This window comes from Leptinotarsa decemlineata, unplaced genomic scaffold (assembly GCF_025532065.1).
Source record: "Leptinotarsa decemlineata unplaced genomic scaffold, Ldec_3_MD MMD2_tig00004307_RagTag_RagTag, whole genome shotgun sequence".
Lineage (NCBI taxonomy): Eukaryota > Metazoa > Arthropoda > Insecta > Coleoptera > Chrysomelidae > Leptinotarsa > Leptinotarsa decemlineata.
The window spans coordinates 29,184-50,966 of NW_027412606.1; the positions used below are offsets into that span (position 1 = coordinate 29,184).

Here is a 21,783-nt window from a genome sequence, read left to right on the forward strand (position 1 = left end):
CTGTCCGTACAACAATTGTGATCGGTACAACAGCGGTTAACTACTAACTACTGCTACTACTGTATTAGGCATTCATGCAAGGATGCCTAGTCTTATAGCAATACTAACACGAGGAAGCGGTATTCAGATGAAAGAAAGCCTAAAATGAAACAATTCATATTAGATGGAAACGGTTCACTGGAAGTGATGTCCGGGACGATACGTCTGGAGTCTGGACAGAATGATCAAGCTCATTCTCTGAATATATGAGTTGTCCCGTTGATAAATATCAACTCGCCTGTAGTGTCGTGTGGCCTATAGGTTTACTTTTGTCCCAAGAAGCCAAAATTCAAATCAGTAAGATTCTGTTCTCCATAAGCAATTGAATCCAACAAGTGAGTTGAATGTTTTACCAGCATCCAAATGCCAAGAATAAAAATTTCCTATTCTTATAAAAGATGATCATACTTGATTAATCCGAAAAATCGAGAAGTTTAGACATAAACTCGAAAATTAGCAAATGGCTACCAAAAGTATCACAACAAATTTTGAATTTCGGCGGCAAGACATTCACGGAACCAAAGTCGTCAATTCACCGTTCCGTGTTCCGTCGGAGCACAGAATCCTTGAAGGGATTCGAATATGTGTTCGAATATAATTAATGCGTTCGAATATATCCTTGTATAGTTGTTTGCAAAAACGGGAAATTAACTGTAAACGGTAACCGATCGAATCAAACTCGAATCCAGTTAAAATATTCATAATTCCTTTCCCTAACATCTACACCTTTCTCAGTTGATTCCAAATTTGTTAACAAATCCCTTGATTTATCTGTCAGTTTATAAATTTTATTCAACCGTCATTATAGGACTCCCCCTATAATACTGGCAGGGCAAGGAGCCTTGAGCTCCTGAGGCCACAAAGTTTCAAATGTGAGAAGATTTCACTTTTCTAATTGTAAACAATACCAAAATGTTCATAAGATATAAATTATATTACACCTATAGCACAAATGTTTCAATTCTAAGGGGACTTTAATGAACCCAGGCTCCCCAAGGAAAAAAGGAGGATGTCTCTTCGATACTTGAGACGTCGCTGTTTTGAAGTTATACTTTACCTTAGATATAGCCATATCGCCAGCTTACAGTAGGTTGAGAGAATGAATTCATCTACATAGGCATAAAAGCATATATCCTACACTAATATTCTTCCCCTTTTGGGCAGGTTTGAAGAACATAAACCGACCGTCAACATCAAAGACTATGCCCCAGAGAGATGATGTGGAACCACCACATAAGAGACACAAAATGGACTTCCACAATGAATGTTATTCTGAATGCAGCTCAAAGCCCCCAAAACGAGGAAGAAAAATAATATATGAAAAATATTCCGTACAGAGAAGCATGTTTTTAGCGGTTGTCACTCGTCCAGATATATCATTCTCAGTGAGCAGAGTTAGCAGATATTTGGAAAATCCAGGAAAGCAGCACTGGAAAGCAGTCAAACGTATTTTCAGATACCTAAAGGGTACTAAAAGTTATGGAATTCTATACAATGGTGGGAGCAACGAATATTTAAAAGCGTATTCAGATGCAGATTTTGCAGGAGACATTGATACTAGATATTCAACAACTGGCTATGTTACTTTATTATCAGGTTGTCCAGTTACATGGACATCTCAACGACAAAAGTGTTGCAACATCCACGACAGAATCTGAATATATTGCAGCTTGGGATGCCGCACGAGAAATAATATGGTTGAGAAGGTTGCTTAAAGAAATTGATGTTGACGTTTCAAATCCAACGGAACTTTTTGTTGATAATAGAAGTGCTATAAACTTGATGAGCTATAATGATCATCACAAACGAAAAAAATATCACTGTTGTTTACACCCAATCAGAAAACCAGTTGGCAGATATTTTAACCAAACCCTTACCACGAGAAAAATTTTCAACAAATCGACAAGGTCTGTGGGTAACGTCTTCGAAGTGAACAAAGAGTGGGAGTGTTGAAGTAATCCATGTTCACTTCATTTCGATTGATCTTGTTTTTATGATTCCTTGGAAATCGTTGTTGATTGAATGAGTTTTAATGTCATTGTTAATACATATAAAATGTATCGTTTGTATATTCATGATTAAAACCTGGTTCAGTAGAGTTTACAGTTCGATTTCCTACAAATTACAACAGGTAATACTGCTAGATAATTCTATCTCTAACCCTCATTCCTTCTACAGCAAATTGTCCTCTCCATTTCTCCATGAAAGCCATTTTCAATACATTCCTTTCCCGAATATTCTGAGGGAATACTATACATTCTGCACCCATCACTTCAACAATTCGAATTGATACTTCATGTATTGCTCGATGAACTGCAGTTCGACTCAAACTGCAAAAAAGTTTCCTCACCAACACCCCTTTATAGCTATATCGCCAGCTTACAGTAGGTCGAGAGAATGAATTCATCTACATAGGCATAAAAGCATATATCCTACACTAATATTCTTCCCCTTTTGGGCAGGTTTGAAGAACATAAATCTTTGTTGAGATAATAGATCAAGCATCAAAAATCTAGTCTCTGATAAGTTATTTGTCCCTATCTTAATAACTAAGCTTATATGTGTGTGTCTCCCTCAAGGTGGCTTGCAGAACAAGAATGGTTTTAGAGTTACAAACTTAGGTCTGCAGTGCTCTGTCCGTACAACAATTGTGATCGGTACAACAGCGGTTAACTACTAACTACTGCTACTACTGTATTAGGCATTCATGCAAGGATGCCTAGTCTTATAGCAATACTAACACGAGGAAGCGGTATTCAGATGAAAGAAAGCCTAAAATGAAACAATTCATATTAGATGGAAACGGTTCACTGGAAGTGATGTCCGGGACGATACGTCTGGAGTCTGGACAGAATGATCAAGCTCATTCTCTGAATATATGAGTTGTCCCGTTGATAAATATCAACTCGCCTGTAGTGTCGTGTGGCCTATAGGTTTACTTTTGTCCCAAGAAGCCAAAATTCAAATCAGTAAGATTCTGTTCTCCATAAGCAATTGAATCCAACAAGTGAGTTGAATGTTTTACCAGCATCCAAATGCCAAGAATGAAAATTTCCTATTCTTATAAAAGATGATCATACTTGATTAATCCGAAAAATCGAGAAGTTTAGACATAAACTCGAAAATTAGCAAATGGCTACCAAAAGTATCACAACAAATTTTGAATTTCGGCGGCAAGACATTCACGGAACCAAAGTCGTCAATTCACCGTTCCGTGTTCCGTCGGAGCACGGAATCCTTAAAGGGATTCGAATATGTGTTCGAATATAATTAATGCGTTCGAATATATCCTTGTATAGTTGTTTGTCAGTGAATGAGAACTAAACGAATGACGAGGTATTAAAATATCCCAAAACTTTCAAGGAAGTATTCATTTCAGGTTTAAATAGTCGTCGACCTCAAAACAGAACAAATGATAAAAAGAAACCGTAACACCGTATAGGATGAAACTGCAGTAACGTTAGTTACAAATAAAAGCGGTAAAAACATAAAAAATTTCATTTTTCTTTTCTTCATTATGATTTCCTACCACGTATTAATTTATTAAATAATGATTTATTAATGATTCAATATCCATCTCTTTCAGGAATAAACGATGATACTAGCCAGTGAATAGCATATCATTTAGGACCCGTCAGCACCCGTCACAGTTGAAACTCAGCTCCGTTCACAGTTGAAACTCAGCACCCACCACATTTGAAACTTAGCTCCCTTCACAGTTGATACTCAGCTCTCTCATCAGTTGAAACTCAACTCCTGTGGCAGTTGGAACTTGGCTCCCATCACAGTTGGAACCGGCTTCACGTTACAGTTGAAACTTTGCTCTCATCACAGTTGGAATTCAGCTCGCGTCACAGCTGTAACCTGGCTCCCGCCACCGATTTACCATATTCGGAAAGAACACTCACGAAATCCATTTTGTGTACATCATTCACAATGATTTCTGCTTTCCTTTTCATTTTTGGTCCAAATTCTGAGTTCGGTCAGAATTTCTTCATAAAAACTGAGACTTTATTCTCATTCAAGTGAAGATTGATGAGTAAAAAGACGATAACGATCATTATCATTATTTTGATGGAATAGCATTACTGCTATAATTTTCTCTTTACTTGGAAACAAATTTTACAAACAAATTTAAAAAAATGTCGTTCAAAGTAAGAGAGGCCCATTGGCAAATTATGTTAGAGGCCATGGAGAAGGACTATTTCCTGGCTACAGGGAAATTCGTTGGTCCTCGAGGAAAGGATCTGTATAAAAACATTGGGATGAATTGGCGCATAATCTGAATGCTCATTATGTAGCAAAGTCTACTGAAAAATGGCAGAAGGTAAACCAAAGTCCTCCTCGCGTATATATAGTTAAATCCCCTGAGATAGTGTCCGCGAGATGTGAAAGCCAACCTAAGAAGGTCAACCCAATACTTTAGTAAATGATACTTCAGTCTTTCACTACTAGATGGCGCCAACGTAGGTATTACTTTAGTCTTTTACTACTAGATGGCGCCACTGTAGATATTACTTTAGTCTTTTATTATAGATGGCGCTACTTCATTCGCGAACGAATTGTTAACTGTCATCTTATACCAATAGATGGCGAAACTATAGATAATAATTAAGTATCTTACTACTAGATGGCGCCACCGTCTCTTTTATGAATATTGGCCAATTCCACAACTGCTACAAGAAGTTATTACATACTTACCAACAATCGACACTTTACATAGAAAAACTCAGTGAAGTGTGGTAACAAAATAGTGAAAGTGACTTTGAAGGCACGTACTCATTTGAGCACGAATAGGTAATAGGTAGTTTGCGTCTACATCTTCTTGACATCTACATCGTCTGCCAGACAAACTCAGGTTGATGGTTTTTATTGATCAAAAAGATTGAAATGTTATTTATTTATTCTCGCACATATTTACAGGAGTTTCAAACTCAGTTACATTGATGAATATTAATTCTTCCATAAAACTCATATAAACTCCCAAAAATATAAGTTTGACACAAGCGTTTTCTTTCACACTTCATATACCACTTACATATTTAATATATTTTCTGAATCGAGCAACATTGGTATATACTCCAGGTTGATGCGACCTCGCACATCCATTACCCCAAGATACGATGCCCATGAGTTTACCATTGATGATGAGTGGTCCTCCAGAATCTCCTTGACAAGCATCTTTTGCGCCCTCGGGATATCCAGCACAAAACATTCTTTCAGTTATAATATCCTTGCCATACTCTTTTCGACACTCTGTCTGGCTGATAACTGGAACCTCTACCACTCTCAACTTCTTCGACAAGTTACCATCTTCAAAAGTTGTACCCCAACCAGTTACCGTTCCAATCTCACCTTCTTGCGGGATGGTGTTATTTGCTGGTAAAGCTACAACCTCAGCATATTCAGAAGTGATGGGCTCAGATAGTTCAAGTAAAGCTATATCATAGTCAAATTTTACACTATTGTATTTTTTATGTTGGTATTTATTTTTTATTCGTACCACTGTACCACCAGTCCCTTGGTAGGAAGAACCAGCTCGGACTGCTAGGAAGATAGGAAATACTCCGTCGGTGCAGTGGGCAGCTGTTAACACCCATGTCTCTCCAATGAGAGCGCCGCCACATGAATGACTTCCTATATATTCTATTGAAACTTGGTAAGGATATATAGATATATCCGTGGTCATTCCTCCAACTATTTTGCCATCATCCCCGGAAATCAGGTTTTCCAAAAAATCATTACCTAGAGACAAAAAAAAATTAAATTCAGTTTTTCGGACTCTCTAATTATCATAGTAGGTACTTTTTGGATTTTTGGAAAAGTAATGAAAAATAAAATTTGAAATTTTCCAACATGTACACATTCATAATATTGTCGATAATCAGAATCTTTCATTTAAGTTGAAAATAAGCTCTTGTTCACTTTTTTCATTTCAAAAATGAAATCCTAACGTATTTTAAGAATGTTGACAACTTATGACAACAATTGGGTAAGGGAACACCCATTTTAATCCTATCAAGTTATTTTCAAACATACCTAGTTATTTTTTAACAAATTTGGAGTGCAGGCCATCAACTTCTTTCAATTTCATATGAAAAGAAAAATTCAATTTTCAAAGATTTGGTGTGAGTAGTGTTTCTTGAGTTCTCTCCTTTCGAAATGATTTAAAAAAATATCAACTGAATGCTGTCATACTATCATTTTGCTATCAGTTAAAGAGTAATCTCGGATAGTAGTAACTGAATTCCGCCCTTACGCATGTTTAAAGGTCAATGTCCAATTTGTGTGAATAGAGAATAGAGGCATGGTACTCTTATTATAACCAACTATCATTTATCAAATATGATTGTACATAAGATTTTTGGTTTTCTAGAAAATTTTTATCTTTATTCAAGATTACCTCCTTAAAGCAAAAATTTATTTTTTTATAGACTAGGTATAAGTGTTGCAAAAAATAAAAAAGGCATTATTTCTACCTTGAAAATGCCTGAAACAATTCAAAACTACATTGAAAAATATTAAATTTTATCAGAATTTCTGTCATTTTTTTACTAACCAGTCAGTAGGTATATCAATCTTTTTAATGCTTACAGCTGAGAATGCTATTAGACACGTCGTTTAATACTAATGATATATCAACAATATAATACAATGAATGACACAATGAACAAATATAAACAAAACCTACAATATACAACAGTCCTCCTCTGTCTCTACATTAACAATAAATTCATTTTCTTATTAGTCAATGCTTGAAGACTGGCAGTAAACAAATCTAAAGCAAATGGAACTTCAAACGTTCAAGCCAGTCTCTATATACCTACACAGTAGGTTTAATGGACTGACGCCTATCAGAAAACAACTACTCCCCTGGCTAATACCACGAAGGGCGTTGGATTATATCAGACAGGCGTCAGTGCAGGAATCTTCACAGAAAATGTCCTGCATATGCAATTGGCAATACAACTGAAAGAGTCGACCTTCAATCATGGAACGGGCACACTTGCAGACCGGTTTCGGGCTTATTAGCCACTCATCAGTGCAAGATAGTGACCATCATCGACCTAAAGTCAATGATATTCCACAACTGAAAATCGCTTGACGATCATCTTCAGTTCATTCAGGATTTGGAGACCAGCTCCCCTACCCTTTCGGCTGATCATTGGCCTTGAGATGGGCCAATGGGTACATGACTGATGGATGACGGCATGAAGTCCTTAGACATCAGTGCCGCCCTTCACGGGATACCCCTACCTGGCTGGGGTGGGATGGATGAAAAAGTTATTCATCCTTTAACGGGGGATATGAGGGCCTCATTCGACAGAGTGTCGGGGCCTTCTATATCGGGAGGGGTCGTCTACAGCATAATCTGTGGCTTCCCTAACTAACGGGTTTTCGTGAGTTTCCGTTTTTTCGAAAACTCTCTCATTCCTCGACTGAATGGACTGCCGAATGGAAGGCAGCTGCAAATCTCTGCGGATGGCTTCATTCCGCACGAACCAAGGAGCATTCACAATCATCCTAATTAGCTTATTTTGCAACCTTTCCAAAATGGAAATGTTGGACGGAGCCGCTTGTCCCCAGACGCCTGAAGCGTACATGATGACAGGCTTGAACATCGAGTTGTAGATCATAATTTTGTTTTTAAGACTCATCTTGGATTTTCTGTTGATCAGAGGGTACAGACCGGCGATCCGACCCTCGATCTTGGACTTAACGTACATGATGTGCGGGTTCCAAGTGAGCCTACGGTCTATTAAAAGGCCGAGGTACTTTACCCGCGCTTGCCAGTCAATCTCCCTTCCAGAGACTCTCACTTTTCTGGCCGGAGAAGATAGTAATCTCCCCATGGTTATCGCCTGAGTCTTTTCCGGGTTTACTCGGATCTTCCATTCGAGGTACCAGCGCTCGAGGTCGTCCAATGCACGTTGCATGTAGACGACGCCGAGCTCACGCCCCATGGAAGACGAGAGTAGAGCCGTGTCATCGGCGTACAGGGATATCTTCACTCTATCGGACCTGGGCAGGTCGCTTGTATAGAGTGAGTACAACGTCGGAGAGAGCACGGCCCCCTGTGGCAAACTGAAAATCGGAATTCTTTCAGAGTATTTCATTCCTCTTCCGAAGTTGGAGCGAACATCAAAAATGTCACTCCATCTAGTGGACGAGGTACTAACCAACTGCACATCCGTAATTTGCTCGATTCCTCTAAATAAGGAATAAAAACTTTCTTATTAGTCAATGGGCTATGCTTGAAGACTGCTACACCTACTGTGTAGGTATATAGAGACTGGCTTGAACGTTTGAAGTTCCATTTGCTTTAGATTTAATAAATTCATTGTAGAAACAGAGGAGGACTGTTGTATAATCTGGGTTCCAAGATATCAAAAAACTGTTGAAAAAGCACTTAACTAGTATTTATGTAAAAATTATATTTTCCACAAGTGTAATAGTTATGAGTTGAATCATTTTCAACAAATTTCTCACTATGTGAATGTGAACTAGTAATTCAAGAATAAAAAGTTCATAATCCTACATGAAATGTTCATAGTCCTACAAGAAGTTCATGATGAAACTTTCGTCAAGCACCGAACTGTCCTCTTCTGGGCCGCAAAAACTTTTTTTGTCAAATTGGAAGCCATCTCAAATGGTGATCACTTATGTGATTCTGGATTATTTTCTCCCAAAGTAAAAAAAGGAACATTCCGGGTAGGTAAGTCAGTAATGGAATGAAGACATCTCAATTGGTATTATTATACACTAAGTGAATTCGCCAGGGTTTGTTACGAGATAAGTATTGATCTACCTGATACCTCCATATTATCCAACAAGCTCATTTTTTCACTTCTACTCCTATTTTCACTCCGAATTTGAAAAGTAATTGAACTTGTTTTGGGTGTATTCAAATAGAGGGAGTTATATGACAAGTTATCGATTGCTGGTTGCTCGATTGGTATTACTTAAAAATAACAAAGATTTAGTTTAAAACAATGGATATTCATTCGAGAATTAGGTCGAGTGATAGGTATTCCCAAAGATTATTTCTCAAAATATTCCTCAACTGAATGCATCGATATAAGCACAACATATCCTTTCTCATATCATTTTTATTCCCTGAAAGACGAGATATTTTTCCTTTCGAAAGTCTTATTTTTAGAAACTAAAATTGTATGTTCATCAACTTTACTCACCTGATACAAGTCCAACAGCCAAAATCACAAGTAATATGCACATTATTGAAACAATAATGAACTTCACTTATGAAATTAGTTGGCTTATAAATCATCATTAAACAGTCATTTGAGTAGATTTAATTGTTTTTCCACGAAATGAGGCTAAACAACGGCCACTATAATTAAAAATATATAAACGATTGAAGAGGTTGGTAACCTATCAGTCATCGGTTTCCTGTGAAATAACTTTAAACTGACATAAAACTTTCCCTCAAATAATAATAAAAACAATATTTTCTTTTTATATTGGCTGACATCTTGTAAAGGACCTGAGTTTTGGCTATACCCGTTATTTTTAAACAATTTCGAGATAAAATATTTATTGCTAACAGACAATATGTGATTTTCAAAGTTATAGAAATTAAAAAAAAGGTTGTATAGCTGATCATTAATCCTCCAGAGCTTTTGTAGAATTATGTACTGTCAATTTTAAATAATAGGTAACTAAAGCAAAATATCAAGTTATATCTCTGCACAGATGTGTGATCAATTCAGTTTGTACTTCTCGCTGTTTCAAAATTCAATTAATGTAATTTTTTGAACAGCTTTAATATTTCCAACCTCCATTGTTCATGATGTAACTCTAAGCGCATAGTACCTATTACTTTCCGTGATTATCTCTGCATAACCTAATACATTTTTCACAAACTACACTTAAACGATTTGATCTCCACTAACTTTATTGAAAATAATCATAACATGTTTCGCTAAAACATTAGCTTTTTCAAATGATTAATCATTTGAAAAAGCTAATGTTTTAGCGAAACATGTTATGATTATTTTCAATAAAGTTAGTGGAGATCAAATCGTTTAAGTGTAGTTTGTGAAATTACTATGGATCTTCATCAAGTAACGGCCGAATCAATCAGAAAACTAATACATTTTGAATAGGTAGTATATTTATAATCCTACCTAAATGGTTTTGAATTCTTTCTTGTTGTCAAACTGAAGAGGAGATGATGGAATCCTTTGTACATAGAAACATGTATGTAAAATGCATTATTTAATAGAAAAATTGTGAACCTTTGACCATGAATCCTATTGAACCCACATTATAAACACACTATCTATTGATAAGCACACTGCATGTATATCTAATGTTTTTTATTTCACTTTAAATTGTTCTTTCATCATTTGATCCATTTCAATCAATAACAGTTATGAAGGTTATTTTTTGCCAACATCAATATTATTTAAATTGATGGATGTAGCCGTTACTACGTGGTAGGAAATCATGATGAAGAAAAGAGAAACGAAACTTTGTATGTTGTTTGCCACTTTTATTTGTAACTAACGTTACTGCAGTTTCGTCCTATAAGGACATTTTCAAACTTATACTTGTATAAGTTAGTTGCGAATAAAAGTGGTAAAAAACATAGAAAGTTTCATTTCCCTTTTCTTCATTAATATGATTCATTCTCTTCGTCAAATCATAGTATACTTTTGTTGATTTTTGAAGCTATGTTTTTCGAGAAATCATCATATTTAAAGGATCTTTATTATATTTTGCAAAGATTTCCCTTTTGAAACCATCAAACTGCTTTCTGTTCAAATTGTTTTGGTGTTCTCTCCATGGTGGTCGAGACCGCTTAACCTGCAATCCCCAGTGACAAGTGAAAATTGGCGACAGGACCAAAAACTCGTAGCCCGCGACGAACATTTCGTAAACCTGTAAATAAATTATGAATCTTTCAGACGATGTAATATATGAGAGATTATTGGTTACCGATACATTTAGGCAAATCATTTTGTTTTCAAAGAATACTTCAGTTTACAAATAGTTTACAGAAGTGCAACACGTATGTTACTATGCAACATAGTCTTCATAGGAGTGTTCAAACCTGTCAGTTTGAAAATTATTTGAATATCATTCAAAACCGATACAATATGAGAAACAGATTTGAATATTGTTCCACATAAAATTTTGTGGATCATCTTAGAATTGTTTATACTAACCTGACTGTTTCTCGTATATCCATACCCAATAAAACGTTCATCATGTGCCGGTACTGTGTCGGGTGAAATATAAAAAGGTTCATAGAGAAATTCGAAATTTGTCACAGGATGACTTATGTGAATATCAGGTCCCTCGTTTACATTACTCTGCCATCTGAAATGGTGTTAAAAATTAAATCAGGTTTTTTATTACATTTCTTTAATGTTGCTATTAGGGAATGGTTCTGGCTACAAATTGTTTCTCTATTTTGAAGATAGTTTCATGACATGATTGAAGGACTACAATAAATACGAAATTAAATGGTTAAGTAAACTGCTGGATGTAGCCATTACTATGTGATTGGAGATCACTATGAAAAATGATATAATTGATAATATCAGCCCTTACACCACTGTAAGTAGTAAAAGAGATCATTGAATTAATTGAGTATCTGAATTTTGTTTACCTGTGACAATATGGGTATCTATGCTAATTTGAAAACCGGTGAGTAAACTAGATCGATTTGGTTATACCCGCTTATGAATTTCCAAGGATTCCAAATAGTTGTGCTACTTCTTGATCAACAACTATCAACAGTCTGACAATTTGTCAATCAAATATTATCCAATACTATGATTAATCTGATTACTCATCTATAATAGTTCAGTATACCAGTTTCGTATAAGTCGAATATGAAAAAAAGGGTTTCAGGATTTCCACAATAGATGTTAATTTTCTTGTGCAGGTTATATTGGCAGATATAAAAATAATTGCGAATTAAGGAAATGATGGTTTTAGTTGATGAAAAAATTGTTTTCAAACAATATCAGAAATATTCCGGTGGTGGTCCCGATTTCAAAACAAATTGTCTCAGGTACGAATAGCAACTCTATGACCAATTGAAAATAGAAATGAATAATAGGTAAATAAACAGTATATTAAACAAAAGTTATTTTTTCAAGAGGGCATCAGAGTTTGAATATACCTTTCTGAAGATTTTCACCTTTCACAATCTGAATAAAAATTCCAGTGGAGAAGTTCATAAAGGTGTAGGAAAGCCATACTTCTCAGTGTACACCAATAAGTTACTTCGTAAATTATTCAATATATTTTTCATAAAGTATATTTACTGTTTATCAGATTGTAGACATTGAAAATCCTCAAAAAGTCGATAGAAAACTGAATACATATTTCATTTTCATAAAATCTATCATAATTGGTCATCAGTTCCAAAAAGATTATCAATATCAGCAATACTTTGAACCATAATATATTTATACAAAAGTTAAAAGTTACAAAGTACAGATTTATGATCATCACGATTACTTTAAAGACGACTAATTTTATCATAATTCTGAATCATTGTCACGATATTGAGAATTTTAAATGAAGGAAATATCCATGACCAAAGAATAATAAATTTCCAAATAGTAACAAAAATATCATTGGCCCACTCACCTTGTGAAATTTGTTGCATATTGATTATAAATAAAAACTTTGTGATGAAACGGTCTTGCTAGACCCTTATCTACTAATCGAATCAAGTCAGTCTTATTGTGGGGAAAGTGAACTCTTGCGTCCAACTCAAATGTAGGTACTACATATGCGCATTGTCCATTACAGTCTGTATTATCTAAAAATACATCCAAACTCTCTGCCATACCCTTACTAGGAATAATGTCGACATCTGTCAGGAAGACATATTTGGTCTGGCAATTTTTCCTTGCCAAATTTCTCAGATGATTCTGAGGATATGGTAATTTTGACCTCCATTTGTTTTGACCTCCTCTGTTCAATTCTGTCATCAAGTGTTGCAACACTTCACTAGGATTCTCACATGTGAACTGCTCGAGTTTATCAAGGTCTATATTGAAATTTTTTGGTCGGCGCTCCTCTGTGAGTGCCAAATGAAAACTCACCCTGTCTTTGATCTTGCTGTCACATCTTCTCAAATACGTAATATACAGTAGTAACGAATTCAGTTCTTCTGAACTAGCTGCAAATATGGCCAAAGAAATGGGGCCGTTCCAGTGATTCGAAACTTCTGTAATTGACAGAAGTTTTTCAAGAGAGCTTTGTGTTGCCAAACAAGTTTTATAGACCTCATTCAAAACTCCGTATTTATCACCTACTAATATGTTGTCGAACAATTTGTACTTGTGTCTGTTGTCCCATCTCCCCAAATTGAGATCTAGATTTAACAGATGTTCGTCGAGTTTCTGTTTATCACATTGCTGATAAACAATTCTTGGTGGTTTCTCGATAAGGTTCTGATGTTTTGGACATTCTTGAGAGTACATCAATTTCACTGTTAGCATTACATTGTAAACTGTTAGAAAAACCAAGGCAGATATACTGATATTCCATAAACGACATGTTCCCTGTAAAAAAGGCAATTTTTTAGTCAGGAATATGCAGCAGAGTGAGGGTGTACTCGATCAAAACTCAATTCATGAAGTTTTGAATAACTTAGAGAATGATATTCAATCAATAGATATATTCACTTTCTTTTGTGAGTACCTTTGTTTATTTAATGGTATTTAAGTAATGTTCAATTGCTTTTTGTTATTTTCTTGTTGATGCTAGTGTATTATTATTATTATTCGTTTACTGTGAAGGAATTTTGATAATTTCAAATGTTATGTTTTCCTTGGGAGGAGAAATGATGAGTACACAGTTCAAATGTCATAAACAATTAAACATTGAACAAGATTTGTTGATAAATACTGTGCTGTGTAACTCTATATATATCCGAAATGAATATTTATGGTCTCTTTGTATTATGAGATTAGGGCATTTGATCGGTGGGCTGCGATCTATTGGCTCTCTGTGATAAAAATAATACTTTAAATAGTGAGACCATATTGATCATCAGCTCCAAGTTCGAGTTCTAAACGCCGCCCCGCTCTAACACCACTTTGCCGATATTTACCGTAAAATTTTTTGAGGGTGGTATGATTTTATGTTTTCATAGCATATAAAATACAATCATCTGATATTCACCTCAAAAGCATGCTCTTTTTCATAAAGATATCTGCGCAATCTGCAATACAAAATTCAAGTACATACCTGGATCATTTGGTTCGAGTATGTAATTAATATTCTCGGTTCACATTGCTCAGTGCGTTATATTAAAATAACATCCCATTCCACATAATTATGATTTGTGGCGGATTATAAATGTATGTCACTATTCACAAATCCCACGCTCATTTAGAGATAATTTCAATTTAAAACGATGACACGGTTTTACTGATGCTTCAGACATAGACTATTGCTTCTACGCAGACGTCGGTAACGGTATCGATTTTGGCAGAAATCGTATTAAGAGTCGCATTCATATTTATTCATGGCATTTCTAGATCAAAAAGTGTAAACTTTCTCGGCTTTAGATAACTGTGGAAACGCTATTTCCAAAGTTCGTAGTCTTTAAGTTTTTATGCGAGACGTTCAGTCTACAGCTGAGAAGAAAATTCGTACTGAGTACTTACCTGCTTTTGAATATTTTTTCTCTATTTCATCGCCTTTGAAGATGGGTACCCCAATCGTTGATGAAACATTAGACGTAATAACGCAATTCATAATTCTCCATGTTCAAAAAATCTCAAATGCTTTCCTGTTTGCTGTTCAATTACTTTCATTCAAACAAAGATTCATTCAACAAAGGTTTTGAAAATATACAATTGAGAGCAAACGTGTCCAACTGAGATGGACACAGTTTCTACAAAGAGTGAGTGTCAATTGCTCACAAATATAATTCGGGAAAGACCATGTCATGAAAATAAAAAAAACTTTTCGAAATGAAATATATTAGCAATTATTATAAACCCAAAATTCAGTCTCATAGTTTAGATTCCTCGTGGATAGCGAGAACAAAATCATCACCGTTCGAAGATAATGAAACGGAAGCATATCCAGAACCATCAACGTTGACAGACTTTCCAGTACATGATCCATTTTCGCGGTCGCCAGAAATAACATCACAATAAGTACCCGCTGGAAGACCTGTTTTGATTGTTGTATTGATATCACCGCTAACCGTGAAAGCGACAAATCCTTTGTTTCCACGACTAAACGCTATTTGATTGTCATTATTGTCCCACCAGTCGTTGAGACCTGTTCCTTGACATACGTTTCTGAATTTCACCATATTAGTAATTTGATGCCATCTATGTTCACACACCCAACCATTAGTGCAAGTACCATCTCCGTTGAAACCAGGAGAAATAATGTTTCCATTGGAACTTGGCGGGCCTTGATCATGAGCGTTGAAGTCGAAACTGGACATGATTCTTGTGGTATATAAGGGATGAGCCAACATGTAAGCTATTGCAGCTTTGTAAGGCTTGGGATTTTTATATGTGAGAATCCTGTTGTCGTCTCCCCTCTGGTTGTCATGATTGTCGATGAAAACAACAGCATCCCGCTTTCGAGAAGTCCCCAGCCTGGGCCCCAGTTCTTCAACCAGTGAAGTGCATTATGTCCTTGAAATGCATTTCCAAGCTCAACTCCAAATTTGAATTCAAGAACAGTTCCAAAACCGATGTATTCCTTTTTGCTGATTGCTTCACCCCCTGAAAAAGACACAATTTTTCTGAATGTGATGTTTCTTTAGTATTTATAATTTCACTTCAAAGTTTAAGAAACCCAACTGGTCAAATAAAAAATAATTATCACAAATAAATCTGATAGATACACTTTCCCACACCCCGACTGACAAGACGTGCGCCAAGAGAGGGCTTTAATTCTGGTGTGGGAAAAGTCTTTTCAGTAAACTTATTTATGTCATTTCACGTCATTTTACATAGTTTAAAAGGTATAAAGTTTTTAAAATTTTTTCAGAGGTTCATATAAGGAAATTTCCAGAAAATTATTTTGAAACTATAAGTTCTTAATCATATGATTTCAACAATTTCGGCAAAATTTTAAATTTGTAATTACCGATCCGTTGAAAGGCTTATAATAATATCGGTTTGGTAATAATGATTTGAAATGTTTAAGAAGTCTGATACCAATTCAAAGTACCTCTCCAGATACAAAAACATTTACATTACAAATTAAAATATTTCTGTCACGAATTTGATATAGTAGGTAGCACAGAAAGTTGAAATAAAATGAATTAAATGAATAAACTCTTTCTTATTTTATTACTATCAACTAGACTCAATTATATGAGGAATTTTCAACTCACCTAAATCGATAACTTCCTGGAAAAAGAAAGGTCTACTTCCTTCTGCAAATCCATGATCAGTATTCAAATTTTTCGCCATTCCATAAATTGCTGCCAAATCCGCTGGCCACATGTGTTTGGCAGCATCAACTCTGAAACCAGCTACTCCCAAATCGATTAGATGATCAATGTAAGCAACAAGTTTTTGACGAACACCGTCCTTGCTCTGAAATAAATATGGGAATCAAGAGAAAGTTTTCTTTATTATTGTTGGAAATCTGTAATCTTGTACAGAGGTTTGCAAGAATATTGAACACTTTTTTCTGCTAGCAAATTATCTCTGCTCAATTCTGAAGAAAATCACTTGATGTTTGTTGAGTGATGCATAATATTATTTGTTGAAATATTATAGGAAGTTGTTATTGTTTGGATGTCTATAGTCCTTATAGAGTATTTCATTAAGAATCTTCATTTTTCACCATTCATTTTATATTCTGATAGTGTCGAAAAGATTCAGATAATAGAGTTTTCGAAAACATATCGTATTTCCTCCAACCAAAATGTCTAAAGCCAAAATCCTTTGCAAAATCCTGAAGAAATCAATAATTATTTTGCTTCAGTATTTATTGATGATGATATTGATAACAACCTCCTAGAATACTACAATAGTAATAAATACCCAAAATTAAAAAATCAAGAAAGTGTGTTCAAATTAAAATTCATCTCAGTTAATCAAATGAAAGAAATCTTAGCTACTATCAAATCGAATGCCACTGGTTTTGATGGTTTATCCATCAATATGATTAACTATTGTAGTCCGTTTATAGATAATTTTCTCACTCATATCTTGAATTGTTGCTTAGAAAAATGTTATTTTTCTAATCTATGGAAAATTGCCATTATCAGACCTTTGAGTAAAGTTTCGAACCCAGTGAACTACACTGACCTACGTCCTATAAGTATTCTCTCTACGCTTTCAAAAATATTAGAAAAACTCATTCATCATCAAGTAAGTTCATATCTATATGAAAATTATATTATTCCTGATTGTCAAGCTGGGTTCAGAAGTGGGTATAGTACATCTGCAGCCCTCGTTCAGGTTACAGATGACATAATTCGAAACTCTGATAATAAAGAGTTGACAGCTCTAGTTGCCTTAGATTTTTCGAAGGCATTTGATACTATAAATCATTGTCTAATATGTTTCAAATTGAAATATTATGGATTCTCGGATGAGTTAGTCTTGCTACTATTTTCATATCTAACGAATCGCTGTCAAACGGTATATTATAATAATGAAATGTCGTCAACTCGTAATGTTACTTCTGGTGTGCCTCAAGGGTCAATCTTAGGACCTTTACTCTTTATAATCTACACCAGTGACATCTTGAATTCTATGAAGCACTCATAAGTTCAGGCCTATGCAGATGATACGCAATTGTATACCAACTTAAACATCTACAACTATGGAACTATTCAAAACCTCATCAATTCCGACCTACAAACCATTTCTAATTTAGCTGCGCAACATAATCTAAAATTGAATAGGAATAAATGCCATTTGATGCTTTTCGGTAAAAAAAGAATAGGGCTATAGTTGCACAACATCTCACAATTAGAATTGAGAACACCATACTTCCCGTTGTGAATTCCATTAAAAACCTAGGTATTATTTTTGATTCTGACCTAAAATTTGATTTGCATTTGAATGATTTGCTCAGAAAATCGTTTGGGACTCTCAAACTGATTTATTCAAATAGATATTTTTTCAGTCGACCAATCAGGAAACTTCTCACTGAGTCGTTGGTCTTATCACGGTTCAACTATGGTGACATTGTGTACAGCAATCTTTTAAGTAAATTTGATTTAAATCGGAAACAGAAAGTACAGAACTTCTGTTGTAGACTTGTCTATTCTTTAAGAAAATTCGATCATGTCTCGAATAAAATCAAAGAATTAAATTGGCTGACAATGATCAATCGTACTAATTATAATCTTTGCAATTTTGTGTACAAAGTATTGAGTTACAAAATTCCCACATCACTTTACAATAAACTGATTCCTAGGTCTATGCTACATTCATTGGATGTAAGATCAAAAAATAAACTGCATGTCCCTCGTCATAAGACGTCACTGTTTCAGAGGTCGTTCACTTATCTCTCCATCAAATTCTACAACTCACTGTTATACAATTGTATGCAACTTTCGAAGGGAGAGTTAAGAATCATTCTGAAAAAACATTTTCTGAAAAACACTTCCTGAATACCAACAGGAACTTGAGTGCCGTGTCCTGAATTTATCTTTAACCTTTACTTACCTTGTCACAATATGTCATCTAGATACCTATGATATAAATTATTATTATGTTATGCGTTTTTTTCATCGTGTCTTTCTCTCTATTTATCATTTTAGTTGATTAGAATTGTACATTTTAGGTTAAGTGTAAGAGTAGCCTTTGGCTAAACTGCGCCTATTTTGTACCTTCACCAATAAAGACGATTTATTATTATTATTATTATTATTAATCAACATTTACATGTGACTCTTACCTGATCCAAGTCTGGAAGGCCAACCAGTTCGCAATTTCTGACATTCGCCGCGTCATTATAGTTATTGACAGTGCATGTAGGATGAAAATCATCGCTATTATATGGAATGGCGGGAAAATATTTACTGCCTGGGTCACAAGTACTCCCTGCAGTTCCACTTCCGCCCTGAGCCGCCATGTCGTTCATCAACAAATCCACGTAAATCCTGAACAAAATAATAATAGAAATCGTTTATAAATTTTCCCTACCCCAAATATCGACCTCAAGTACACTCTCTATCAAGAAAGCATTATATTAGGTTGTTTCAAAAGTTTTGTCCGTTATACTGTCATGCGTTCTCGTAGCTCCATATCACAACAAATATTCATTTCACTGTGTCGTGGTATATACAGATCGATAAAGAATTTTGTACTGAATGCTATATATTGATGGTGTTAGTTTTTTCAAATTTTATTCGACAGAAATTGTCACCTTTCGAGGCATGTTCTTCTTTGCTTTTGCGCAACCAAAATAATACTTTTTTGGATCGAATCGTCACGTGTAATAGAAAGTGGATCCTTTACGACAACGTGAGACGTTCAGGACAGTGGTTGGACACCGGTGAGCCACCCATTCACTTCCCAAAGGCAAAAACCCACCAAAAAAGACCATGGTTACTGTATGGTGGTTAGCGGCTAGTGTGATTCACTATAACTTTCTGTAACCGAACCAAACCATCACATCAGATTCCAATTGTAAAGAAATTGACGAAATGTACCAAAAATTGCGTCAGCAGCAGCCGGCATTGGTCAACAGAAGAGGTCCGAGCCTGCTCTACGACAACTCCCGTCCGCACGTTTCACAAATCACCGTCCGAAAATTGAACGAATTGAGCGTCGAAATTCCATCACACACTCCCCAGACCTCCCGTCAACCGACTACCATCTTTTCAAGCACTTCGATAACTTTCTCATCGGTAGAACCTTCGCCAATCAGGATCAGGCAAAACGGTCTTCGTCGACTTCATCGAATCCCGAGCACCCAATTTTCATGCTGACGGAATTGATGAGCTTGTATTACGTTGGCAAAAGTACACTTATTCTAATGGCGCTTATTTCGATCGAATTACTTAAATAAGTATTCACTGAGATGTTGCAGTTTGAAGTAAACTCATAAAAAAGGACAAAACTTCTGAAACAACTCAAACATTGATAGTTGATAGGGGATATATAGGGAATGTGAGTCGTACCATGTAGAAGTTTCAGATTTTAACGCCTCTCAGAGTTGAATATATTTAAAAGGGTACCAAAGTATTCACGAAGGAAACAAGCCGATTCCACCGTCTCACATGTTTTTGGCACATGTTGTTGCCAGTTTGAATTTCTATCGTTTATCACTTAATAAAATTGCTGAGTTTGGAAAATATTTTGCATACGCGATAATGTATGAAGGGTTATTTTAGACCTATGAAAAAATATCTGCTCATTCGACTACAGACTGCAGAAATTCCTACTAAATTTATATCTCGCTCGATGTTGTCTCAACTGAGTTATTTTGCGGATTCAAAGACTGAAGATAAATATATACACTTGGGAACATTCAAACTATAGACATTACTTTACATTTTCTTCACAATAAATTGTCGAAAAGGCTAAGTATAAAAAAATAACTAGAAGTAGAATATAAGAATATGTACATTTCAAAAATGGTTGAACATGATTTGTTAGTTGAGATCGGAACAGAATGTAACTATCTGGCAATTCGGCTTTCGCGGACTTTAAGTTTTTATTTTTCTAATTTTAGGATACCTACTACTAATCTGAAAAGATAATTACTTTCCACATATTTCTCAAATATACAGTATGACACTCTTTTCTATTCGACATACTCGATAATTGTCAAATTTTTGTTGCTACTTTTGGTTTCGTTTTGTTGGTTGATTTCATGTAGGTAAGTATAGGTACGTTCAATATCGATGTTCAAAATCGTAACAGTTTTTACAATTCCTAAATCTGACTTACTTCATATACCTGACATGAGACACTTACCTGACACCAACAGCATTACATCTTCTAATCATGTCTGCAAGTTCCCCTTCGTTTCCGGATCTGGTCGTCAGTATGTAACTGACGGGTTGATACCTTTCCCACCATGGTCGGTCTCCGATAACTGCATTCTCGCTAGGAGGTGAGATCTAAAAACAATAAAATTTTCCCTGAAATACTAGAACGTTTTTACTGCTGTCCTATCATGTAATCTATTTATTTGCTCATTTCAAGACTACAAATCAAACTAACTGGTAACAAACGAAATGAGGGTGTATGATATCGCTAGAGAACAGTCGATCGAATTATTGCTATAATTTATGAGTGAAAAAGTTAAATGAAGTCAAGATAATATATTTTTCTTACTGTTAGATAATCAATAAGCGTTTTTAAATATCCAATAAGACAAACAAGAATCTATTATTTCAATTTCAATATTATTTACATAAACATATTCCTTACGCAAACACCAAGTAGTTTATCAAAACAGAAATATTATTTTCAGATGTGTGTTCAAGTACACCGCATCTCACCTGTACACCGGCAAAACCTTTGGGTCCTAAGAAATTCTCACATTCGTTGGCAATATCAGCCCATTTCCATTCAAACAAGTGTACTATGGCACTTCTTCCATTGGCAAAATTGTTATTTTTCTGTGCATATATCAGTTCAGATGCACAGAGAATCGTTGTGAAAATAAATAATATCTTCATTTTGACTGAAAATTCTTCAAAGAATTAGTACATATCGACTGAAAAACACTGAATTTATAGTTTTCCATGCCTATAAGTGGGAAAGATAAAGTGATAAAATTGGAAACAAGGGTCAG

General features: G+C 35.2%; 3 protein-coding genes and 1 long non-coding RNA gene across 6 annotated transcripts; 1 reads left to right on the forward strand and 3 right to left on the reverse strand.

Moving 5' to 3' along the window:
* Positions 1-925: 925 nt before the first annotated feature.
* On the forward strand, positions 926-2,140 carry LOC141483838 (uncharacterized). The gene is made up of 2 exons (XR_012466318.1): positions 926-1,125; positions 1,204-2,140. It is a non-coding gene; the product is annotated as an uncharacterized lncRNA (long non-coding RNA).
* A 2,780-nt stretch (positions 2,141-4,920) lies between these two features.
* Positions 4,921-10,292, reverse strand: LOC111504817 (trypsin-7). Of its 3 annotated transcripts, none has more exons than XM_074178677.1 (2): positions 10,188-10,292; positions 4,921-5,784 (listed from the first exon to the last, which is right to left on the reverse strand). In XM_074178677.1, exon 2 carries the CDS (start codon positions 5,726-5,728, stop codon positions 5,063-5,065), a length of 666 nt encoding a protein of 221 aa, XP_074034778.1. In that variant the 5' UTR covers positions 5,729-5,784; positions 10,188-10,292; the 3' UTR covers positions 4,921-5,062. The 3 variants fall into 3 exon arrangements, with proteins under 3 accessions (XP_074034778.1, XP_023015289.2, XP_023015290.2); XM_023159521.2 differs by lacking the exon at positions 10,188-10,292 and adding an exon at positions 9,234-9,894; XM_023159522.2 differs by lacking the exon at positions 10,188-10,292 and adding an exon at positions 6,079-6,206.
* On the reverse strand, positions 10,266-14,577 carry LOC111504816 (beta-1,4-glucuronyltransferase 1). Its single transcript, XM_023159520.2, has 4 exons — positions 14,281-14,577; positions 12,670-13,592; positions 11,232-11,385; positions 10,266-10,944 (listed from the first exon to the last, which is right to left on the reverse strand). Exons 1-4 carry the CDS (start codon positions 14,287-14,289, stop codon positions 10,735-10,737), a joined length of 1,296 nt encoding a protein of 431 aa, XP_023015288.1. The 5' UTR covers positions 14,290-14,577; the 3' UTR covers positions 10,266-10,734.
* A 426-nt stretch (positions 14,578-15,003) lies between these two features.
* LOC111504815 (alpha-amylase) lies at positions 15,004-21,710 on the reverse strand. Its single transcript, XM_023159519.2, is given in 6 exon segments — positions 15,004-15,633; positions 15,636-15,785; positions 16,403-16,607; positions 18,931-19,135; positions 20,958-21,103; positions 21,488-21,710. Coding segments are annotated over 6 exon segments (1,467 nt in total). The 5' UTR covers positions 21,668-21,710; the 3' UTR covers positions 15,004-15,052.
* Between the last annotated feature and the right edge of the window lie 73 nt (positions 21,711-21,783).